The sequence below is a fragment of the Leucopleurus acutus genome, assembly GCF_964270905.1.
Source record: "Leucopleurus acutus genome assembly, chromosome: 10".
Classification (NCBI taxonomy): Eukaryota; Metazoa; Chordata; class Mammalia; order Artiodactyla; family Delphinidae; genus Leucopleurus; species Leucopleurus acutus.
Window position 1 is genome coordinate 31,289,701 of NC_139153.1, and position 22,829 is coordinate 31,312,529.

General features: G+C 53.5%; 1 protein-coding gene across 1 annotated transcript; it reads left to right on the forward strand.

Moving 5' to 3' along the window:
- Positions 1-277: 277 nt before the first annotated feature.
- Positions 278-21,548, forward strand: FAM3D (FAM3 metabolism regulating signaling molecule D; the record flags this gene model as incomplete). Its single annotated transcript, XM_082847417.1, has 8 exons — positions 278-533; positions 8,607-8,730; positions 10,079-10,137; positions 13,175-13,225; positions 17,002-17,086; positions 17,833-17,959; positions 21,103-21,183; positions 21,486-21,548. The coding sequence occupies 8 exons, from the start codon at positions 278-280 to the stop codon at positions 21,546-21,548; spliced, it is 846 nt and encodes a 281-aa protein (XP_082703543.1).
- Positions 21,549-22,829: the final 1,281 nt, after the last annotated feature.

Here is a 22,829-nt window from a genome sequence, read left to right on the forward strand (position 1 = left end):
AGAGGTGCTGAGCCCCTGCCCGCGGTCACACAGTGGCAGGTGGCCGCCCTGAGCCTTCCTGCCTCCCATGCCGGGGCTCACCTGCCTCCTGCTCTCCTGCCGCAGTTCTCAGGCCTCCCCTCAGCATGCTGATTCCCAGGCCTCACCCCAGAGATGCTCTCTGGAGTGCTAAGTGGAACCCAGGAAGGTGCATTTCTAACCCTCCCTCCCAGCGGCCCTACTTTGGGGAACACTGCCATGCAGCATGGTCATCACGTAGGCTCATGCTAGCCGCGCCATGCAGGCCGTGGACTGGTCCACAGTGTGGGCGGAGTCCGGACCTACAGGATGTGGTCTCACTGAGGGGATTTGGGAAGGACCCACATGTAGTCTTGCTGCCTGGCCTTGCAATGTGGTCTGGTGCTGTGGTCTCATGGCAGCATCTCCTTGCTCTGCAGGTCTGCTTCACCTCCTGGCCCTCATTTTTGGCCTGGTCACCACATGGGTCTTCGTCCGCAGATATATCAACTTCAACATGAAAACCATTCTCCTGGGTGAGTGGAGCTCGCTACTGGGGCAAGGCCTATGGACCAGGGCTAGGGGCCAAGGATCTATTCCATCCCTGGGTGACCCAGGAGGTGGCCAGCCATGGCAAGGTGAGGACTGCCCTTGGGACCCGAGGCGTTCAGGGTGGGAGAAGAGGATCCCCCAGGCTGTCCGGAAGGCTGAGAGCCCATGGGGGCCAGAGAAGTGTCCCAAGGCCCTGGCCAGAACATATGCCTGCATCAAGGGCCATTTTGGAAACATGACCCAAGAAGGAAGGACAGAGGGAAGAAGAAAAGAAGGGAGGGAGAAAATTGCCCGGGCCTTGAGTGCCTTCCACCTGTACTTGCTGTTCCCTCAGCCTGGAACCCTCTTCACTCAGACCTCCCTGTGGCCAGCCCCTTCTCAGCCTTCAAGCCTCTGCTCAAATGTTACCGCCTCAGAGAGGCCTTCCTTTACCACCCCAGCTATACTTGCACCTGCTTTTCTTAGTTTAGAGTCTTTCATGTCAGCCTATTCCCTTCAGAACATCATTATCACCCATCATTAGGTTGTTTGTTTATTTGTTTACTTGGTTGTTGCCCAACCCCATCCCATAGAATGTGAGCTTCCTGAAGGCAGAATTTTGCCTTGTGTACATCCATCTCTCTAGCACCTCAGAGCAGATGCCCAGGAAACATTTGATAAGTGAAAGAAAGAGGGATGGATTGGTGGATGGCTAGATGGATGATGGGTGGATGGATGGATGATGGGAGGATAGGTGGATGATGGGTAGATAGGTGGATGATGGGTAGATAGGTGGATGATGGGTGGATGGATGGATGATGGGTAGATAGATGGATGATGGGTGGATGGATGGATGATGGGAGGATAGGTGGATGATGGGTGGATAGGTGGATGATGGGTGGATAGGTGGATGATGGGTAGATAGGTGGATGATGGGAGGATAGGTGGATGATGGGTAGATAGGTGGATGATGGGTGGATAGGTGGATGATGGGTGGATAGGTGGATGATGGGTAGATAGGTGGATGATGGGAGGATAGGTGGATGATGGGTAGATAGGTGGATGATGGGTGGATGGATGGATGATGAGTGGATGGATGGATGATGGGAGGATAGGTGGATGATGGGTGGATGGATGGATGATGGGTAGATGGATGGATGATGGGTGGATGGATGGATGATGGGAGGATAGGTGGATGATGGGTGGATGGATGGATGATGGGTAGATGGATGGATGATGGGTGGATGGATGGATGATGGGAGGATAGGTGGATGATGGGAGGATGGATGGATGATGGGTAGATAGGTGGATGATGGGTAGATGGGTGGATGATGGGTGGATGGGTGGATGATGGGTAGATAGGTGGATGATGGGTGGATGGATGGATGATGGGTGGATAGGTGGATGATGGGTGGATAGGTGGATGATGGGAGGATAGGTGGATGATGGGTGGATAGGTGGATGATGGGTGGATGGATGGTGGATGGGTGATGGATGCTAGCTGCTCTACGTGCATGGTCTCATTTAATCTGCACAAATGACCTAGGGGGTGATTCATGGTATGTTTGTGGAGTGGACTCATGCATGACCTCATGTTGTGGTTTTATGTGTGGTCCGAGAAAAAGAGAAGCTCAGGGAAATTGAGAAACTTGCCCAGCTGTCCCTTGTAGATGTCAGAACGGGAATGAGAACACAGGTCTCCCAGATCCAAATCCTTTCACAGGAAGGAGAGAAAGGGAAGGAATTTCTCCCTCTGGATTCGTCCTCCTTAAAGACCAAGAACCACCTCCATCAACATAATCAAACATAATAACCTCTAGTGGCCCAGACCAGCTCATGGCTTCACAGCAGTGAGAAGCCAATCACCCTGCCTTTAACACAAACTCCCCACAGTGGAATCTCAGAGGGCCCTTACCTCATGTGCTTGTTGTCGAACATGGCCCGCACCCAGGTCAGGATGATCCACGTGGATACATATCTTAGGCCCTACTTTTACAGACTAGAGATTGACTTGGCTGTGCTGCTGGACTCGGAGGAGCTGTGCCAGATGAGCACAGGAGGCTCAGAGCCGGAGGCGAGCTCAGGAGTGAGCTCTAGAGAAGAGAGCCTCAGCTTGGGGTGGCAGAGGGGAGGAATTGAAGGGAGCCCCCAGATGTTTCCCTCTCAGAACTCAACCACCTGGGGTTTGACAAATCAACACTCCCCCCAACGATCATCAAGCAACTGTTCTGTGTGAGGTCCCAAAGACCCCAGAACGAGGAACACGTGGCCCCAGCTCCAGTCACGTGAGCTAGTTCACATGTCTGGCGTACGTTGTCACATGCAGCTTGCCTTCCAACTCCTATTGCTGACAATCCTTCAGCTCGACCATCTCCCACCTCCTCTCCCTCCTCCAGTCAGTAACTCTTCTTGCCTGTTCACTCGATGCCAGCCCCTGTATGCCAGCTGTTGTACTGTACTACTGTACTTTGCAAGGTACTGTACTGTAAGACTAAAAATGTTTTCTTTATTTTTTGTGGTTTTTTTTTTAATGTATTATTTGAGTGAAAAGTATTATAAACCTATTACAGTACAGTACTATATAGCTGATTGTGTTGGGTACCTGGGCTAACTTTGCTGGACGTACGAACAGATTGGACTTAGGAATGTGCTCTCAGAATGGAACTCATTCATATGTAGGGGACTAACTGTATAGAATATACAAAAATGGAAGTGCATTAACATGACCCGAGTCTTGCAAAATGCTTACAATGGCAGGAAATGTAACCAGTGGGAAAAGCAGCCATCCAAAGCCACTAGTGCTCAGGCACGGAAAGGGGAACCTTCATTTACTTCAAACGTTCCTGACCTGGTTGCATGCACCCCACCTGATGACTTAATGCATTAATATGGAAGCACATATATTACTACAGCACAGAATGTTCTAATGTTTTCATTATTATCTTGATACATAGTTGGTTTCCTTTTTAATCCAATCTATTTTATTTTATGCATTTAATAACTTGCCATCTGGTAGAGTAGGAAGTGCTGAGTGTCTCAAGAGAAGTGGGAATAAATTTACTGTAAGGGGAGTTCATAGGCTTTTCCAAATCACCAGAGGGGTCCATGGCACAGAAATCGGGTGATTAAGGAATTTCTGATTTACCTAATAAATTGGGCAGGCTTCTTTCAGACGGGAGTGACAAACCCAACTGTAAGCGGTTTAAGCAAAATGGGATGTCTTTTGAGTCAGGTCATTGGGAAGCCCATGGCATCAGACTTTAGGTGTGGCTGAATCTAGGGGCCCCGACAAAGGCCCCAGAGTCTGTCTCTGTGTCCCTGGGCTCTGCTCCTTGCTGTTTAACTTCATTCCATGGGCAGCTTTCTCTCCCAGGCAGGCATGGTGGCTACCAGCTCTCTGGATGTTCACCTTGCAGCTCAGCTGCAAGATGCTTCTCTCTCCCCCAGGGCCACATATCAACCCCTAGAAGGGCTCCGTCTCCAGACGAATGTAACGCTATAACTGGCTCAGCCTGGGACACGTGATACCCCTCGGGCCTTGGAGGCAAGGGTAGGGGGACAGCTTCTCAAGGACCAAACGGAAAGTGTGTCAGTGTGGGTGTCCCCCAAAAAGGAGCGTTCCCCCGCTCCCTGCCGGCATTTCTGTGTCCCCTGGGGGCCGTGTCCTCTAGGACTTAGCACTCAGCTGGTGGGAGACCGGACATAGAACTGCAGAAATAAGCAGGATGCAGCACAGCTAAGACGTGAAACCTGTTCAGAAGTTCAGAGCTGCGGGAGTCGGGAAGGGATGCTCCGGGCCCGAAAAGTGACAGCCACACCATCCTGTCCTTCCCGGGGGCCAGGGCTCTCGGCGCCTCTCACTGGCTCTTCTCCACAGCCGACGAGAGTGGGTGTGATGGCCCCCACTGCGCAGGCGAGGAGGCCGAGCCCCAGAGGAGAAAACTCACACGTGGTCACACACGGTCAGGCTCCAAGTCCAGTGGGCCTCACAACAGAGGTCTGCTTCTTTTTAACCATGAGAGAGTCCTCTGTGTGTGTGTGTGTGTGTGCACGTGCACGCACATCTGTGTCTATGCACGTGTGTAAGTGTATGTGCATACGTCTGTGTGCATGTGTGCACGCTTTGTGTGTATGTGCGTGTGTGTGTGTGTGTGTTTGCGCGTGAGAGAGAGAAGTGGTGACAGTGGCAAATTAGGGAGGACTTCCAGACCAGATGGGACTTTCAACTCATTTCAACCCCTGCCACAGGACAGGGACTGCGCCTGGCCAGGCCAACACCTCCCTGAATTCCCTTCTTCCCACTCCCCAGCCCTTAGGGTGAGGTGTTCCAGAGTCTCTAGTCCCAGCCCTGAAGGTTCTAGAAAAACCTTGGTTCCCAGAGTCTGCCCAGCTCACTCTTTCCATGGCCTGATGGTGCCTTCCAAAGACCCCAGCCCTGTGGCCCCTTCTCAGCCATTCGGACTCATAGGGGGGGCTCAACTGTCTCCCTTCCCCAGCACCCCCAGCCTGCAGTCTGGACTGCACCCACCCTGCCCCCCTCTCTCATCCCCTGACCCAGCTGGGAGCCCCAAGGATGCAGGCTGTGCTTATTATCATTTCAGTGACCCCAGAATTGGCTTATGTTTCCTGCTCCAAAGTACCAGGGCCATGTTGAGCACCGCAGGGGCCCCCAGAGGCAAACAGAAGGGGGTGCTGATAGTCTAAGGGGGCAGAAGGGCCATATGTGCCAAGAGAGGTGGGGCGACATGCCCTGGGCTCCAGGAGGGCCGCCTGCTTCCAATGGAAAGGGGTCAGGGAAGGCTTCAGGGAGGAGGCGGCTATTTAGCTGTGCCTTGTGGAGGAGAGACTGGCCTGTGCAAAGGCCTAGGGGCAGGAATGCTGGGGCTCCAGTGGAGAACTTGGCTGCTGAGTCAGGGACGCAAGTGTGGGGAGTGGAAAGAGCACCAGGAGAGCAGGAGTGCTGAGATGTCTGAACAGTGCAGAGAAGTACAGAGAAGGTGGAAGGAAGGGACAATTATGGTGATGATAACAGTAACAGTGATTGAGTGCCTACTGTGTGCCAGACACTGTATTCAGAACTTCACAGGCATCTCCTGCAGTCCTCACCACAACCCTCTGTGGATGCTGTAAGTATCCCCATTTTGTAGATGAGGAAACTGAGGCTCAGAGAGGTGAAATCTCTTGGCCAAGGCAATGCAGCTGTAAGTGGCGGGGAGGCAGTCAACCTCCCCATCTAATCCAGAGCACACCCTCTCAACACCTCCTTACAAGAGACAGCACCTCCGAGTCCCCCTTTCCACACCAACATGGTGGTGACTGAAGGGGGATGCAGCTCGGGGGGAGTGGGACTTTCCCTGACTGAAAAGGGCATGGAGGGGACTTCCCTGGCGGTCCAGTGGTTAAGACTCCATGTTCCCAATGCAGGGGGCGCGGGTTCAATCCCTGGTCAGGGAACTAGATCCCACACGCCACAACTAAAAAAGATCCCGCGTGCCGCAACTAAGACCCAGTGCACCCAAATAAATATTTAAAAAGAACAGAAAAGGGCATGGGAGCCCCTGTGCGCTGTGGAATTACAGAGAGCAAAGACTGCACCAACACAAACCATTCACCCCACACCCTGAACCCTGTCTCACCGAAGCCTCCTGAGTCACACTGTGAAGTAGACACTGTCACACAGCATCTTGGTGCTGAACAAACACTCAGACGCCACCTGCTGGGGGAAAGGCAAATCCAAGCACACGGGCTGCCTCTCACCTTCCCCCGTTCCCACAGTAGACATCGCCAATCAATCCCAGCACTCTTTCCCTCCAAGCCCACAGGTAGCCTCAAGGCTTTGTCATTAAGCCTTTAATAGCAGATCCGTTAACACTGAAGAGGAAACCTGTTCGACAACCCAGATCTAAACCAACTCCCTCATGTTACAGTTGGCACTTTTAAGCGAAAGGGAGAGATTTCTGGCAAGTCACACGGCAGATTACTGAAGTCGCCCGAGTTCCCTGACGGCAGCTCCCCTCCGGTGCTCAGTTCCATGCCCTGAGCAATAGCCTCTTGGGTTCCCAGAGGGGTTGGGCAGCTTAGGAAACCCCTGAAACCCAAACCCACAGAGCAAATCCCCTGCCTCCCAGTGACTGAGCCCCCTGGGCCTCCTCCCCGCCTCATCCAGTAGCTTGACCGGGAAGGCTGGATGGTCAGAAAATCAATCTGGGAAAAGCTTGCTAAGCCGGCCTGTTGACATGGGGTTTATCCGACTCACTGTTGATTAGGCTCTGGGCAAACTCCAGGTGGTCCCGGAAGCCTGGCCCAGCCCCTCTGGCAAGGTGAAAACCTCTGGATTCGAAAGTAAACTGGGCTCTCTGGGGGGAGGGGGGCGGAGGTGGAGCCCCAAGGCTCATAGGAGAAGAAGACCCCTCCCAGCCTCACCCTCAACTAGCCACTCTGGGGGGGGTGTTCTGTCCAGAGGGAGGGGTAGGGCCGTCGGGTCCACATCTCCAGCCATCCCTCTCCTGAGCCACTAGGGGGTGTCTCCACTCCCGGCCCTCCCTCTCTGGTGATGGTGTCCCAGTTGGAGCTCTGGTTCCACCCACCAGGCCTGTATGCTGGCGCTCGGGGTGGGGAGCGAGAGCCTAGGATGGGCTTTCTACTCAGATCCTCAGGGCCGCCCACTCCACCGGGGGAGCCCTGGTGCAGGCTGCATTCGCTCCTAAGTAGGGGCACCATCACCCACCCCGAGGCACCACAGGCTTGCCGAGCCTGGCACTAGTGGGCTGTGTCCCCCCAGAGGGACGCTTTTTCCTGATTCCCATTAGGGCTCCCTCTAGGCCCTGGAGACCCTAATCACCCCCCCAGCTTGGGCTGAGACCCGCCCAAATGCTCTAGGTGTTCATTCAGTGAAGATTTATCGAGTGCCTCCTCTATGGCAGGCACAGGAGTTATGGGGATGATTTAACAAGACAGTAAAGACAGAGGGCTTGCCACAGTGCCTAGCAGGCAGCAAGGCCCTGGCGTGTGCCAGCGTCTATTGGGAAGCCTGTGGGTTTGCTCCAAGCACTCTGGCGCGGCTCAGCCAGTCGCCTGGCGCGGGGGCTGAAGGAGAGAAAGGCTGCCTGATCACTGCTCTCCCTTTGCAGGTGAACTTTCTCTAATTCCCTGTTTACCCAGTTCTCCCTCCTGGCACCTTCTGAACTGTCAGGTGGTGTTAAAACAACATGCATGAATATAAGTTAGAAACTGCCAGGCTGAAAGTGTGGGTGACATTTCAGCGGCTGTGCTTGGGGGCGCATCTGCCTCTCCCGCCTTTCACAGGCCTCCAGAGTTCGCCCTGGGAGGGCCGTGTGGAGAGGACGCAGGTCTTAATAGCAGCCACAATAATCAGAGGTCCCACATACTGAGTCCTCAGTGGGTTCCAGGGACCGTGCTAAGCCCCGGGAGGGAAGTTCCAGAACCACCTGCCTGGTCCCTTTGAATCTCAGGGTCTGGCCCAAAGTAAGTGCTCCGGAAATGAGTGATAAGAAGAATAGCCAATAAGCCCTGAGCATTAACCGGAGTTCATTAATCCCGCACAAGAACCCAGTGGAGAAGTACCATCATTGGCCCATTTCACAGATGAAGGAGCAGATTTGCAGGGAGGTTGAAGACTTGCTCAAGGGAACCTGGCTGGTGAGAAGCGCTCCCACCCACCATGCTGGGCCCCCAGGAGCTTGTCAACAGGGGCCTCTGTGAGCTCAAAAGGCTGCCATGTCTCAAGAGAATCCCTTAATCACGGTGACTCGGGTCATTAACCACCATTCACTGTTCTGCACACAGTTACTGAAGGTCTGCGGGCAGCCAGGAGCTGTGCCAGGGCTGGGGCTGTGACGGGAATCCCAGAAATGAACGCTGAGCGGTCAGACACGCAGCGTCCCGTGTCTTTGATGGGGTTGTTGGAAGCACTGTGGGAGCACAGAAAGGGGCAAATCCGCAGACCTAGGTGGTCAGGGAAGGCATCCCTGGGAGGAGGCCCCCTGTCCCTGCCCCTCTCCTCCTCCTGGGCCCCTTCCTTAGCTGCCGCCACCAAAGCTATTCTGTTCCGTCCCCAGCTTCACACTCGGTGAAGACCAAGTGTGGCCTCAGCAAATCCTGCCCAGACAACTTCTTTGCGTTTAAAATCACCAGCGGGGCCGCCAACGTCGTGGGCCCCTCCGTGTGCTTTGAAGGCCAAATGTAAGTTTCTGGCATTTCTTTTCTTTTCTTTCATTAATTCACTCATTAGCAAGTTCAGAGGCCTCAAGGGCGGGCCCTAGAGACCAGACCACACCTTCGACATGCTTCCTTTTACTCTGGGTGGGTGGGTCACACATGATAATAATCCTAACATCTTGCAAATCGGCCAGCACCTTGCTAGATGCCTTACAGCATCGTCTCCCTCAATCCCCCAGCATTCCTGGAGGTGGGGCGATAATCCTCCCCTTTGTAAAAATGAGGAAACTGAGGCTCAGACAGTGTTACCCAGCTAACCCTTGGTAGAGCCAGGATTTGAACTCAGGTCTGTCTGATAGCCAAGCTGCTGGGCTTCCTATGACGGAGGATGTCTAAGGGGAATGTTCAAGATCAAGGTCCAGGCATCAAGGCCCAGATGCAGCAGGTGCCAGGGCTTCTACCCAGGTGCAGGAGAAAGATTATCTACCAGGCTTTCTAGGTAGTAAAGTCCCTGGGACAGCAAGTTCATCCTACGAAAGAAGCCAGAGACAGGTGTTTTCGTACGGATTCCGAACCTAGATCCAAATCATTTAGGCAAAACAAGGAAACCTACTGGTTCACGTACCCAAAAGGCCAGAGGCAATGGGCTCCAGCACCAGCTGAATCCAGGGGTTCAGACCAAGTCATCAGGGCTCCCTCTCACACTACCTTCAGCTCTGCTTTCCTCTGTCATTAGATTCGCTTTTCTCTACTGAAAATGGACTTCTTCATGTGGTGAAGGAGGGAGGCCACCAGCTGGGTTGACATAATAGCCCTGTCTAGGACCCCACTGGGAAGAGCTTTCCCATTTGAATTAACCCTGCAAAAGTCCCGGGGCTGGGGCTCATTGGCTGGCCTGGGTCACATGACCACACTGGCCCAATCACTGTGACCAGGGGCACAGGACACTGGCTTTTCCAGGCCTGGGAGAGAGGTCAGTGCTGAGAACCTCCTGGCCTGAGATGGAGAAGTACACTTTTCCCAGGAATACCAGAGGATGCTGGGCCGCAGGAACACAGCTGGGCTCCACTTGGGGATCCCAGACATGGCAGGACGGGACCAACTTTCTGGGCTCTGCCTTCCACCTAGCCTAGGGACATGGGCTGACCGTGCCTCCAGCACCTCCGAGCCCCAGGCAGGGACCCTCCCTCTTCCCCAGGCAGAGTGTTCTGGTCCCAACGTACCGTGAGAGACTCAGAGAATCCAGCCCACCGCTCGCTTCCAGGAGAAAACAGATGGCCCAAATAATTCCGTGTGTTTCCTCATGCTTCTAGAGTGTTCACTCCACACTCGGGACCAACTGTTGTATTTTGTGTTTCTTCTTTCTCTTCAGGATCATGAGTCCCGTGAAAAACAACGTGGGCAGAGGCCTGAACATCGCCCTGGTGAACGGTGAGTTGCCGATCCACCCGCCGCCGGCCCCCACCACGCTCTGAAGCCTGGCTGGCCTGTGGGAACAGGTCTAAAAGAGTTGGTCTGCCCTGCAGTCATGGCCAGGTCCCTGCCAGGTGCACCCATCTCGGGAGGATACGCTGCTCCTATGAAACATGACCCTGTCTGGGCTTAAACCAACACACATGAAACCATAGGGGACAAGGTGAGATTTCAAGCTGAGTGCACGCCTTCATTCACTCATTCAGCAAAGAGTGAGAGCAGCTACTGTGGGCCAGGCCCTGTATGGAGTTCTGGGGGTCACCTGTGAACTAGAAGGACAGACCATGGCTTGACAAGCCCCTGTGGGCGCCCATGAAGTTCACAAAAAAATCAGAAGGTGGTGAGCACATATGAAGGAAAAGGAAACACAGCTCTGGGATCGGGACACAGAGCTGGCAGCAGAGGTAGGCGGGGGAGGAGGCTTCCAGAGGGAGGTGATGGTCAGCTGAGGCCTGAGGGATGGTAGGGGTTGACCAGGAGAAAAGAGGAAGGCTCCTTCCAGGCAGGGCAACACTGTGCAGGGCGCAGGGTAAGGAAGAAGGAGGAGAGGGGCTTGGGGGTCCACACAGGCTCTCTCTGGCTATAACATAAAAGCAGGGTGGTGAGAGGTGAGGCTGGGGGACCAGCAGGGCCAGAGGATCAGGGGCTAAGTGTCCTGCTAAGAAGTGTGGACCTGAAGCAGAGCAAAATAGGGAGCCTTGGAAAGGCTTTGAGCAGGGCCTTGGCCCAGCCCTGCCTTCCTGAAACCTCTTCTAGCTTGGAATAGGGAGGCTAGAGGCAGGGAGACCCAGGGAGGCCCACAGTCTCAGTAAGCCTGCATCTCCAGCAGGTGATGAACAGGAAGCCAACTGCAGGCCAAGCCAGGAACAGGGACATGTTTCAGGAGGGGGTAGGTTACAGGGGCCGAGAAGGACCAGGTGGTGTGGCCCCAGCCGAGCCCCTCCTGTCTGCCTTCAGCTCTTACATGATCTGGGGAACAGGGGCTATTTGCCTGGATCTAAGAGCTATTCCTGGGACAAAGGTCAGGGCAGATGGAAAAAGGGCACAATGGACACTTGGGAGAAAAAGGGTTCAAGCTTGTGTGCAGCGTGACCACACAACCACACTTAGGAAGTGACAGGGTAGGATTGGAACCCTGGCCCTTTGCTCCTAGAGGACCCATTTCCCGTCTGCCAAGAAAGCCTGCTGCGTCAGGGGAGAGGTCAAAGCCTGGAACAAAGGAGGAGCGTTGCCGGACAGGGGTCAGAGGACAGCTGGGGCCAACTACCTGGGAGTCCAGGAAGGGTGTGGGCCAGGAGGGGCAGGAAGCTGAGGGGGGGGGGCCGCTCCTCCTCCAGAGTCTAGAGGAGAGGGAGGCCTGAGTCCCCCTGCTGCTGGCCCCTTCCAGACGGTCTCAGAGCACCCCCAGCACGCCAGGCCCCAGGAGACCGTAGCAGCCTCACGTACATCAACTGTCCCACCCAGTCTCCACTCACCCCACAGTGGGAAGGGCAGGGAGGGGCTCCAGCTGCAGCCGACCGGGCTGAAACCTGCTGGGCTTCTCTTCCTCCAAATGGACCACCGTGGGAGAAAACGCCTGAATATCCTCCCTGGAGATGGGCTCAGACGGAGGCCTCCTTCCCCATCCCTCACAAAGCCCAAAGATAAAAACAATCGCGGATGACACGGAGAGCTCAATTTATCGCGCACTTACTGTGTGCTAGCTATTCCACTGATCGTCATCACGATGCTAGAAGGCAGCGATGCTCAGTTTCCCTGTTCTCCAGGTTAAAAAATGGGGGCTCAGAGAGGCTGGGCAACTTGCCCAGGATACACAGCCAATAGAATCATCTAGATCTGAACCTGGCTCTGGCTGACTCCAGGTCTTAATCACTCAGCGAAACTACCCGCTAGACTAGAAATGTGTCCAAGCACATGCGCAGCGCCCACTGCATGCCAGCTGTGCAAAGTCTAACCAATCGCTCTCAGGGCCTCAGGGTCCTCATCTACATAACGAGCCAGAACAACTAAAGGATTGCTACTTCTCAACCTTTTAGATGGCAGGGATTCCTTTGAGAAACTGTTCAAACTACACCTCCCCCGCCCCCCCACCCCCCACCCCCGGCGCCAGAAATATCTGCAAATGCACAGGATCACAAAAGTACTTTCACCGGCTTCATAGATTCCTTCCCAAGAGCCCCAGGTAAAGTGTCTGGACGGGCTCGGACAATAGTGGTTCCAAGAATTCACGGGGGACTGCAGTGAGAGCCTGCTCCCACCCCGCAGGAGAGCTGCCACTCCCCAGGCCCCTGTCGCCACCCTCTTATCAAATCTACCAACTGAATTGGGGGAGGGGGCAGTGAAGGTGAAACTAGAGCCGCCATCCCCTCTGCAACACCCCCATCCAGTGGCCAAAGGTAAGAATTGCAATTTTCCTCCAGAACACCTGATTCCCTGTAGGATTTGTACGCTTTGCAAAGCCCACCAAGGCAATCCAGATTACTGGACTCCGGACACTGAGTACACTTCAGCCCACTGAAAATCCCTTTGCTTTCAAGAGTTGGAGCACTCAAATTGCAGAGCTCCTGTTTAGGTGAGAATAGTAATGATGGTTGTAGTTTTTTTAGTTACTATTTTATAGGTAAGATTTATCTCGCATGCATATATTTTAAATACATCTCATTTAGTTCCCACAGCCCATGGTACAGATGCAAAAATTGAGGTCAAATGCTAAGTCGTGCATTAGGAAGTGGCAGGGCAGAACACAAACCCAGACTGGTTGGATTCCATTCAGTTCCAGAGACCTTGCACTGTTATGTGCTAGTACCTCTCAGATCAGCCCAATGGTTACTGGGCACCTAATTTAGTCCTGCATGCTTTCTACAGGACCTAATTTTGTTCCATTATTATTCTATTCTATTTTTAGACCTTAGACTACAGAGTAGCCACTCTCCACAACATGAAAGACAGAATGACGTGCTACGGCAAATAATCGTTCTGCTCTCTTATCCCTTAGGAACCACAGGAAAGGTGATGACACAGAAATATTTCGACATGTACTCTGGAGGTAGGCACCACTGTTGACACTGAAGTCGAGGGCGGGCTGAGCTCCTTCCTGTGGCAAGAGGCTATCTGGGTGCCGGGAGTTTGGCTCTTGTTTCCAGGGACCCAATCAGAAAGCGGCACAGTGTGGGGGGGGCCGTCCTGCCACCTTTGAAACTCCTTTCTGCTGTCTTACTGCGCACTCCCTGACGCAGATCCTGAGGCAAGGATTCCAGTGCGGTGTTTATTTGGAAGGAGGTGATCTCAGGGAATGTCAGTAGGGAGTGGGGGAGTGAGCCGGGGAAAGGAAGGCAGCCAGTGCAGAGCGTTACGGAGCCACGATCGCTGCGGGGAGCCAGTGTAGAACATGTGCCCCTGAGACACCCCGAGGGGCGACGGAGCCGCGGTGCTCCTACCCCTATTCCTCGGCACTTCCCACGCTTCTGGCCCGCCCCAGGGTACAAAGGAGGATGTGGAGGCCGGAGAAGACCTTCAGGCAAAGAAATGCTGCTGCTGGCAATGGGAGGCCAGGCACGTGTGCACTGAAACGCTGAGGACGAGGGAATGCGGCCCAGTTTGCTCTGCTAGGTAGAAGGTATTTTTTTTAAGCCGCAAGGTTGCTATTGAGCCCAAGGACAGGACGAGGCCTCCCGAGGCCCAGAAAGGACAGCTCTGAGGCGCCAAGCTCTCTGCATCTTTCTGCAGATGTCTTTTCTTCTCTCTACCTAGACATGCTTTCTGAGCTGCTCTGTACCCATGGACACCCCTTACTCAGGAAGTCACTTTCTCCTCATCCTTAGCACGGCCCAGCAACAGGGCACCGACTCACCTGGGCTGGAGGCCCGGATACCTAAGTCCCCACCAGCAGCTTGCTCCCCGCCAGGCCACCTGGCAAAGCTGTGGGTGGAGGCGGGACTCTCACGCAGGCTTGAGACGTCTTCCAAATTGTGGTGGAATCAGTCCCGGGCCCAATATGCCACTTGCTGCCCAGCCGGCAACCCAGCCCCCCACCAACACAGGAGCCTCAGCAGGAGCAACAAAGCAGCAGGGTGGCCCCTTGCAGGCAGCAGAGGTCTGGGCCCTGCAAAGACTGGCTTCCGCCACGATAGATGAACTGAGCTCAGCCTCCTTCTCGGCACCCGGCTCGACTCAGTGTCCCTCTGTGTCCCCGCGATCACAGGGCCAGCTCTGGGCTCGGGCATTAAGGGCGCTGAGCATGAGACCCCTCACCCCAGAAGCTCCTCGCAGAATGGAAGGGCCCTCCTGCTGCCAATCAGCTGTTTTCTTCTATCCTCAATCTCCCACCTTTGCCTCCGTCTCCAGGGAAAACCTACCTCACTGCACCCACCTAAATATGTGAGCCCAGAAGGGGAGAAATCGCCAAGCAGCAGAGAGCAGGAAGCCCTCTTGGCTTTACAGACAAAGGAGGGGCTGAAATGGGGGAAATGGAAGTCTGCTGCCCAGATGTCACAGCGGGGGAGGGTGCTCAGAAGGTGACCGGTGACGGCATCCTTAGAGACAGGAGCCGGGACTGTGTCTTGGGCTCAGGGCTTCCCACGACGGCCGTCTTCCAGCCGAGTCCCACCTCACAGATAGGGTCTGCAGGGCCAGAGGGCGTGCCCACCTGGAGCCTGCATCAGGGCCCGTGCAGACCTCTTCCAGGTGTGCCCCCCACGCTACAGACACAGCCAGAGGACTGAGGGGTGGCCAGGGGACGGCTGCTGCTGGAGGTGTGCCCCCCACACTACAGACACAGCCATAGGACTGAGGGGTGGCCAGGGGACGGCTGCTGCTGGAGGAGAGGGTGGCAATGACAGAGCTTGGACAGGCAGGGTGGGTGTCCACATGCAGGCATGCACAGCCCCTCCTGGTACAGGACAGAGCTGGAGACGGGTGAGGAGACAGCGGAACAGGCCATGGGCCGAGGGCAGGGACCTTCATTTGTTCTCTGTCCAGGGTGGCCTGGGACCAGGTTATGGTAAAAGTCATCCCTGGAGTCAGAGATTTCAGGTTGGGTGACCTGAGGCAGGTGACATCTCTTGAGCCTCGGTTTTGTCATCTATAAAACAGAGGTAGCCATAGACCTCCACTTCATAAGCTGGATGTGAGAATTAAATGATGACCTGCAATAATCAGGGGGAGGGACGCAGCCTGGCTGGGGGAGGAGCCCAGGGAAGCTTCATCTCCCCTCCCTCTTCCCTCACTCCATCCATGTGATTCGGAAGCAAGGAGGTCATCTGTCAAAATGAAAAGGGAAGAAAATAAAAAGATAAACCAAGTTTTATAATGCCTTATCCTACACCTGGACGTAACCATGGCTGATGGGGAACAAGAAACAGAAGCCTTTTGAGAATAAGTCGCCCCTTCCCACAGAAGACGAAAAAAACAAGATGACTTTTCGAAGTGAGAAGATAGTTGTCAGAAGGTACACTTCATCTTTTCCAAACATCCACTGTCCATTCCAGACAAGAGCCGGCTCTTGCTATCTGCTGACGGCTCAAACAAATTGAGGGTACTTTCAGAGCTCCCACCTTTTGTCTCAAGAGTTCAAGGGCTGCAGTGGTCATTGACTGGAGGCCTCCGTGTTACAGAGCAAGTTGGTGGCTGGCCTTGCTTGGGGGACTCGATTTTTCCTCTGAATTCAAGGGATACCCACAGAATAGTAAGAATCAGGGCAGCTTCATGGGCACGCAGGCTGTGAGCAGAAAAGACACACAGGGCCCCTTGCTTAGAAGAAACTTGATTTGATGCTCTGCCTTCACCATCTTGGAATTATTAATAATTTTTCAACAAAAGGCCCACGTTTTCATTTTGCACTGGGCCCTGCAAATTATGTAGCCAATCCTGCTAATAATTGTAATTCTGTTATAACGCACTTACTGCAAGCCCAGAGTCATCGTCACATCTGAGCTTTACAGAAATGCTCTGAGCAGGGCTATTAATTATTCTCCTTTGACAGATGTAGCCCCTGCTTTGCCCACCAGGCCAATCTTGCCCATACTTCCTCCGCTGTTCAAGAGCCCTCTGTATAAGTTATGCCTTATCCAGAGTACTATTTGCACTGTTTGTGTGTTCCTTTAAATCAGCTCATTCACTTTTCTTTAACCTAAATAAATATATCTTAAAAGGAAATTATATCACTGCCCTAAGTAGAAAGCCATTATCTTTTTTTATGCATGGAAGGTGACCGTAAAAATGAGCACAACAGAAAAGAAATCAGTGTCGTTGAGGCAAGCTGCGCGCTGACGCCTCCGCAGGTGCTGTCCCCAGACCTGCTGTGTTCAATCCCGAGATCTCTCAAGTGCAGGCCCAGACCTGCTCTGTGTTCAATCCAGAGATCTCTCAAGTGCAGGCAGGCGTTAGAGATGAGAAGGGAGCCTTGCTCCTTGACATAAGCTGGAGAGTTGTGGAAGCCCCATGTTCTCTCTCAGTGGCCCGAGATGCCCAGTGGGTGTACCCTCTGAAGTCAGCACAGACAGGCTGGGCGCATCTTAAACAGTGTAGAAGGGGCAGCGGAGCTCCTGAGAGGTGACTGTGCTCGGTCCCCTGTGGGGATAGACCTTCAAGGGCCCTTACACCATGGTTCTTACCCCAGCGGCAGAGCAAAATCGCCTGGGAAACTTTCAAATTCCAGAACCCACCCCAGACCAGCTGAATGAGGATGGCCTCACCCTGTGCAGATGGAGCTCAGTGTCAGGCTGCCCGGGCACTCCTGGATCGTTAGGGCCATAGGAGAGGATGAGAATGACCAGCCGTCTTTCTCCTAAATGACCAGCACGTCGTTTTTCCTTCCTCCCACAGATGCTAACCTCCTGGTGAAATTCCTTAAAGGAATTCCAGAGGGCACGCTGGTGCTGGTGGCCTCCTACGATGACCCGGGGACCAAGTAAGTGGGAACCTCCGCCTGCCAGGCCACGGGGAGAAGCGAATCAAACACCTCCAAACTGCAAGTCCTTTTCCTCCTATCCTGCTGGCTCCAGCTCCTGACACCTTCTCCTAAGGAGCCAAGCAGACAAGCGCACAAAGAGACATTCTGGGGGGTTCATCACAGCCGTGGTCACAGAGTGAAAAACTGGACACACTCTCCCTGCACAGTGATAGCGAACTGGTGACAGAAATCATGACGTATGGCGATATAGGACATATTATTATATATACATAAAAGAGGATATACTGCATCAAAAATGCTGATGCAGAAAATATTTAAGGACACAAAAGAATGTTCACCCTTTAGCATTAAGTTAAAAAAAGGAAAAAAAGAAGCAGTTTACAAAAGAATTGGTATAATCCCACAGTGCACGAGGGAAAAAAGACATGAAGGAAATATACTAAAATTTTACAAAAATTATGTCAAGGGGGGGTGAAACTAAGTAATTTTTAGTTACTTTGTAAAGTTCCGTATTTTCCAAGTGAACATCTATTATATTTGCAAAAAGAAGCAAAACCGTTGTCACGCTTCGCCAGCCCCTCGGATTGGCTTTCGGAGAAGCATCCTGGCCACTCCGCCCTGTTTCTCCTGAGCTCAGGAGAGGCTGCTGCCCTCGCTGGAGGAGGGGTGGAGGGTGAGTCAAGGGCCTGAGACGCTCCCTCTTCTCCTATCCCGAGCTCACCGTCCTCTCTGGTCCCCTGCAGGATGAATGATGAAATCAGGAAGCTCTTCTCCAACTTGGGCAGCACCTACGCAAATCAGCTGGGCTTCCGGGACAGCTGGGTCTTCTTAGGGGCCAGAGACCTCAACAGTAAAAGCCCCTTTGAGGAGGTGAGTTCCTCGCAGCCTGCCTGTCCCAGTGAAGGAGGGGATGGGCGTTGCGGGGGACAATGCCAGGAATGGACAGACAAGGGCTGGGGTGGCCTGGAAACATGGAGCAATGTGAGGAGGGCCACCCAGCGGTCGTCCACCCCGGAGATCAGGGCGGCCTGATTGGCTAATCCCCCAGCAGGAAGCAGCCTTGACCAGGTGGGTCATATATAAATACAGAGATCCATAGGTAAGTACCAAAAAGGAGAAGGAAAAGGAGAAAAAAATAAAAAGGATGAAAGGAAATTAAGGCATGGAGGAAAGGGAAAGGAATGTAGAGGTGAAGCTCGCATGATGGGGCAGGGGGAGAGTCCAGAGCAGGGAGTGGGATGCCCAGCTTCTGGTCCCCGCTGCGATCCCCTCCTTCCCCCCGCCTCAGTCTCCCAACCTGTAAAGGGGCAGGTTTGTGCCAGGGGAGCCCCAAGTTCCCTTCTAAGTTCCCTTGGAGAGGGTGAACTTGCACCAAGAAGGGGACACAGGAGGGCCCCCCTGAGTACACGGAGGGAGTTAGGAGGGGTCCATGATCTGGGCTACACAGTCACTACCCAGGGGTGGCCCAAGCAAAGTGCACGTGGGAGGCATCCAGAGGTGGGGTTTGAGGAGCCCTCACAGGAGGAAGGGGGAGTCAATGACAGTTGGGGACCCCAAGGAAATGCTGCACCTTCTCCCCCGCACCCCTTGCGGGACAATCGCCATCTGTGCATCCCCAGCTCAGAGCAATTCCAAAACCTGGGAGAACTGGCCAGGCTTCTCCAGCATGAAGTTGGCCAGTCTCTGGTGGTGAGAACGTTCAGCTCTGCCCAGATCCAAGACAGGAAGCTAAAGGTCAATGATTCAGACATATATAGGACCAGTGAGGAAAGGGAACTCTGTCCTGGAGGCAATAGGGAGCCATGGTAGGTTTAAGCGGGAGAGTAAACAGATCAGATTGATAACAAGAAAGACTAGTATTCAGCAAGTGCTTGCTCTGTGCAGGCGCGGCTGAGCAAGTGACCTGCAGGATCTTATTTAACCCACAACAAGGTAGGTACAATGAGCATCCATCCCATCTCACAGACAAGCATCCAGAGCCTTGGAGAAGCTTTAACCAGCTTGCTCAGTGATAGGGATGCATTTCTCATCCAGGTCTGCAGCTTCCCCAAGGACTTCCTGTCCTCATACTTTTAGAATGGCCTCCCTGCCTGTGCATGGAGAGCACTGTGAAAGGGGCGCAAGTCAGAAGGCAGGGAGGAAGCCAATGCGATAATCAGACGAGACCCAGCAGCCTGGAGGGGGAGGGGCTGTGGGAGGCAGAAAAGGGACAGTCAAGAAGCCTCGTGCTGAGCTCCAGGGAGGTGGGGGTGAGGCTAGAGTGGGCTGCAAGGGGGTTTGCCTTGTCTGGAAAATGCTGACCTGGTTTGTATGTGTGTGTTTCCAAGAGAATATATTCAGGTAATTAGAAATTACTTTTAAAAAGTAAGGAACAGGGCTTCCCTGGTAGCACACTGGTTGAGAATCTGCCTGCCAATGCAGGGGACATGGGTTCGAACCCTGGTCTGGGAAGATCCCACATGCCGCAGAGCAACTGAGCCCATGCACCAGAACTACTGAGCCTGTGCTCTAGAGCCCACGAGCCACAACTACTGAGCCCACATGCCGCAACTACTGAAGCCCGTGCGCCTAGAGCCCGTGCTCTGCAACAAGAGAAGCCACTGCGATGAGAAGCCCACACACTGCAACGAAGAGTAGCCCCCGCTCACCACAACTAGAGAAAGCCCACGTGCAGCAATGAAGACCCAACGCAGCCAAAAATAATAATTTTTTTTTAAAAAGTAAGGAATAGTGCAAAGTAGCTTGTGCTAAAGGAGAAAAGGAGAGGACCCTCTGTTTATACCCTCTGGGTGAAGGACACAGGGGCAGGGGCCTGGGGCTCCAGAATGTCCCTTTGGAAGGTGTCAGGGGCAGGACTCTCCAGGAAGAGGCAGGGCGGGCGCTGTTCTTCCTTAATGCGCAGCTTCCAGCCCCAACAAAACTGGGCCAATTACAGCAGAGAGGAGGCACGTAAGTAGAGAAGAGTCGGCACCACCTTTTGCCTGATGTCTATGATCAGCTGACTGCACCCCATCACCCAAAAATGAACCAAAGACCCCCGACGTGATTAACACCATTCTGTCTTTTGTTCTCCCACATGGGAAACAGGGTTTCAGAGAAGCAGCATCTAGAATTTATTTTTCCTTCCTAAGGGTTAGCCACAGTTATCCCACCTGTAGATTTTATCATTTACATTCTTTTTTCCATAAATTAAACCTGAGCATTTTAAACACAATCTTAACTGATTTTATTCTCTTTATACATTTATTATTAATATTAATTAATATTACACAGTGGTTCCACGACTTACCAACTGGGTAGTCATAGGCAGTTACTTTGGTTCTCTGTGCCTCAGTTTCCCCATCTGTAAGGTGAGATGATCACAGCGAGCAGTTCTTAGGGCTATTGTGAGGATTAATTACAGAAGGTGCTTTGTGCCTGGCATAGAGCAAGCATTCATGAATTGCTAGAATGCTTCCTTTTTCTATTGAAGTATAGTTGATTTACAATGTCGTGTCAACTTCTGCTGTACAGCAAAGTGATTCAGTTATACGTATACATTCTATACCTTCTTTTTTTCATATTCTTTTCCATTATGGTTTATCACAGAATATTGAATATAGTTCCCTGTGCTACACAGTAGGACCTTGCTGTTTATCCATGCGACATATAATAGTTTGCAGCTAGGATGCTCCTTTTTCTTCTTCTTCTTCTTCTTCTTCTTATTATCATTTGGGACGTCCTAGAGGGGCTAAAGCTCTTCAGGCACCACTCCCCACATGCTTGGTACCAGCGCCCCCTGTCCAGGGCAGACAGGCAGTGACTAGGCCCTGATCTCATCTCTGAAACCTTGGGCAAGTTGCCCTCCCCGGCCTCAGTTTACCCATTTGTGAAATGGGCTGGAAATATCCAACCCTCCCATGCCCCTCATGGGGCAGTGGCGAGGATGAAGTGAAGCCATTTAGGTTTTAAAGCACAACGCAAATGCAGGCATGAATCCTAACATTGTCAGTGTCTCTCTTCTGTCTCTCTAGTTCTTAAAGAACAGCCCAGACGTGAATAAATACAACGGCTGGCCGGAGCTGCTGGAGCTGGAGGGCTGTGTGCCCCAGAAGGTATATTAGGGTGGCTGTGGCTCTTCCTGGGCCAGGGCCCAAGGATGCTCCTGCACGACTTAGGAGTCAGAGCCCAGGCTCACTGCGAGCCAGACTGACAGGAGGAGACGGCCAGCAGAGGAGGAGACGGGAGAGGGAACGGAAGTGTGGAACGTGCTGAGGGTCCTCCAGTACCCTGAACGCTTCCCCCATTGGAAACAAAGCCCCCCCTGGGTGGAGGCGTCCTACCTGGAGGTGGCCAGCCTCAGAGGGTCCTTCCGGAGCCGGCTGTCTGTGGAGAGAACAGGTGTGCTTTCCTTCAGGGACTGCTGACTGTGGCTCCCAAGGAAGGACAGGACGGACTGCCTGCACCTGAGCACAATTAAATTTTATTTTTGATGATTTTGAACAAACTTTCCCACCCCTTGATGTGCAGCATTTCCCCTGGGGTGGTCTAGACTGAGTCTGCTCGGCCACAAGTTCCAACAGGTTGGTGACGGCTTCAAGCACCTGGTTAAGCAGCTAGAAAGGAGGTCGGCTCTGTAGGGATTACTTTTAGGTGTGAGAGAATCCTTGGCTCCCAGTGTGAGGTGTAAGATCCACAGCAACAGAGACAGCCAGAGGACCAGACGCGGAGAACACTGTCTTCACCTGCTGCTTGAGTGAGAGCTGGAGAAAATCCAGATCTGGAGAGGGGAAGGAAGCAAGGAGATCTGAGAAAGGCTGCAAGGAACAGCCAGACCGAAAGGCTTCGGGGAAAACATCCCGGCTGTCTCTGTGTGGGTTCCCTCGGGAGCAGCCCTGAGATAAGGATTCAGGTGCAGGTCGTTTATTTGGGAAGTGATTCTAGAAAACACCCATAGCAGATGGGAAAGTAAGACAGGAAAGAGAAGGCAGCCAAGAAGCGGTGTGTTGTCGACTCAGCTACTGCTGGGGGTGAGTGGAACTTAATCCCACGGGGAACCCTTAGGAATCGGTGTGGGACACACACCTCAGAGATCTCAGTCAGAGGTGAGGGAGCTGGGGTACTTATACACCAACTCCCATCGGCCATCGTTGGAGGGCTGCTGGTGTTGGGGCTGATGTGAATTCCTGGGCCCTTCTGGTCTGACCTGTGTGGGAAAGAGCGGCCTTCTTGCCTTTGCAGAGAGTCCTTGGCCGAGAGATGTCAATACCAGCTGCTGGAGGCCACTGAAGTGGTGAGGCCCAAGGGATATGGTGGTAAGACCCAGACTGGGGTCTCTGAGAAGGGCAGGGGGCAGGGGGCAGACCAAATCCTGGGAGAGGCATGGGAGCAGAGAACACCGGTACTCGGGCTCCTGGAGTGTGTACCAGGGAGACTGCAAGGCTCGTGGAGAAGATGTCCAGGCCCCAAGGGCAAACGCCCCGAGCAGGGGGACAGCAGAAGCTGAAGTCCTGTGCACTCCGCTGGCGTGGGGCTCACAGTTACCAAGCTCTGGGGACAGGCAGGGCTTCAAACGGGCCAAGAGGGCCTGGGGTAGAGAAGGACAGAGTGCGGGAACCTGTGACAGGGGCCATGGCAGGCTGGGACAGGGGCTGCAGTCGTGATCCATGATCACGGCCGGCTCAGAGGGCCTTGAGGAGGCTTGACTGAGGAAGTCAGCAGAAGGCGCCCAGCCAGCCACCTGCCGGTTCCATAGCCCCTC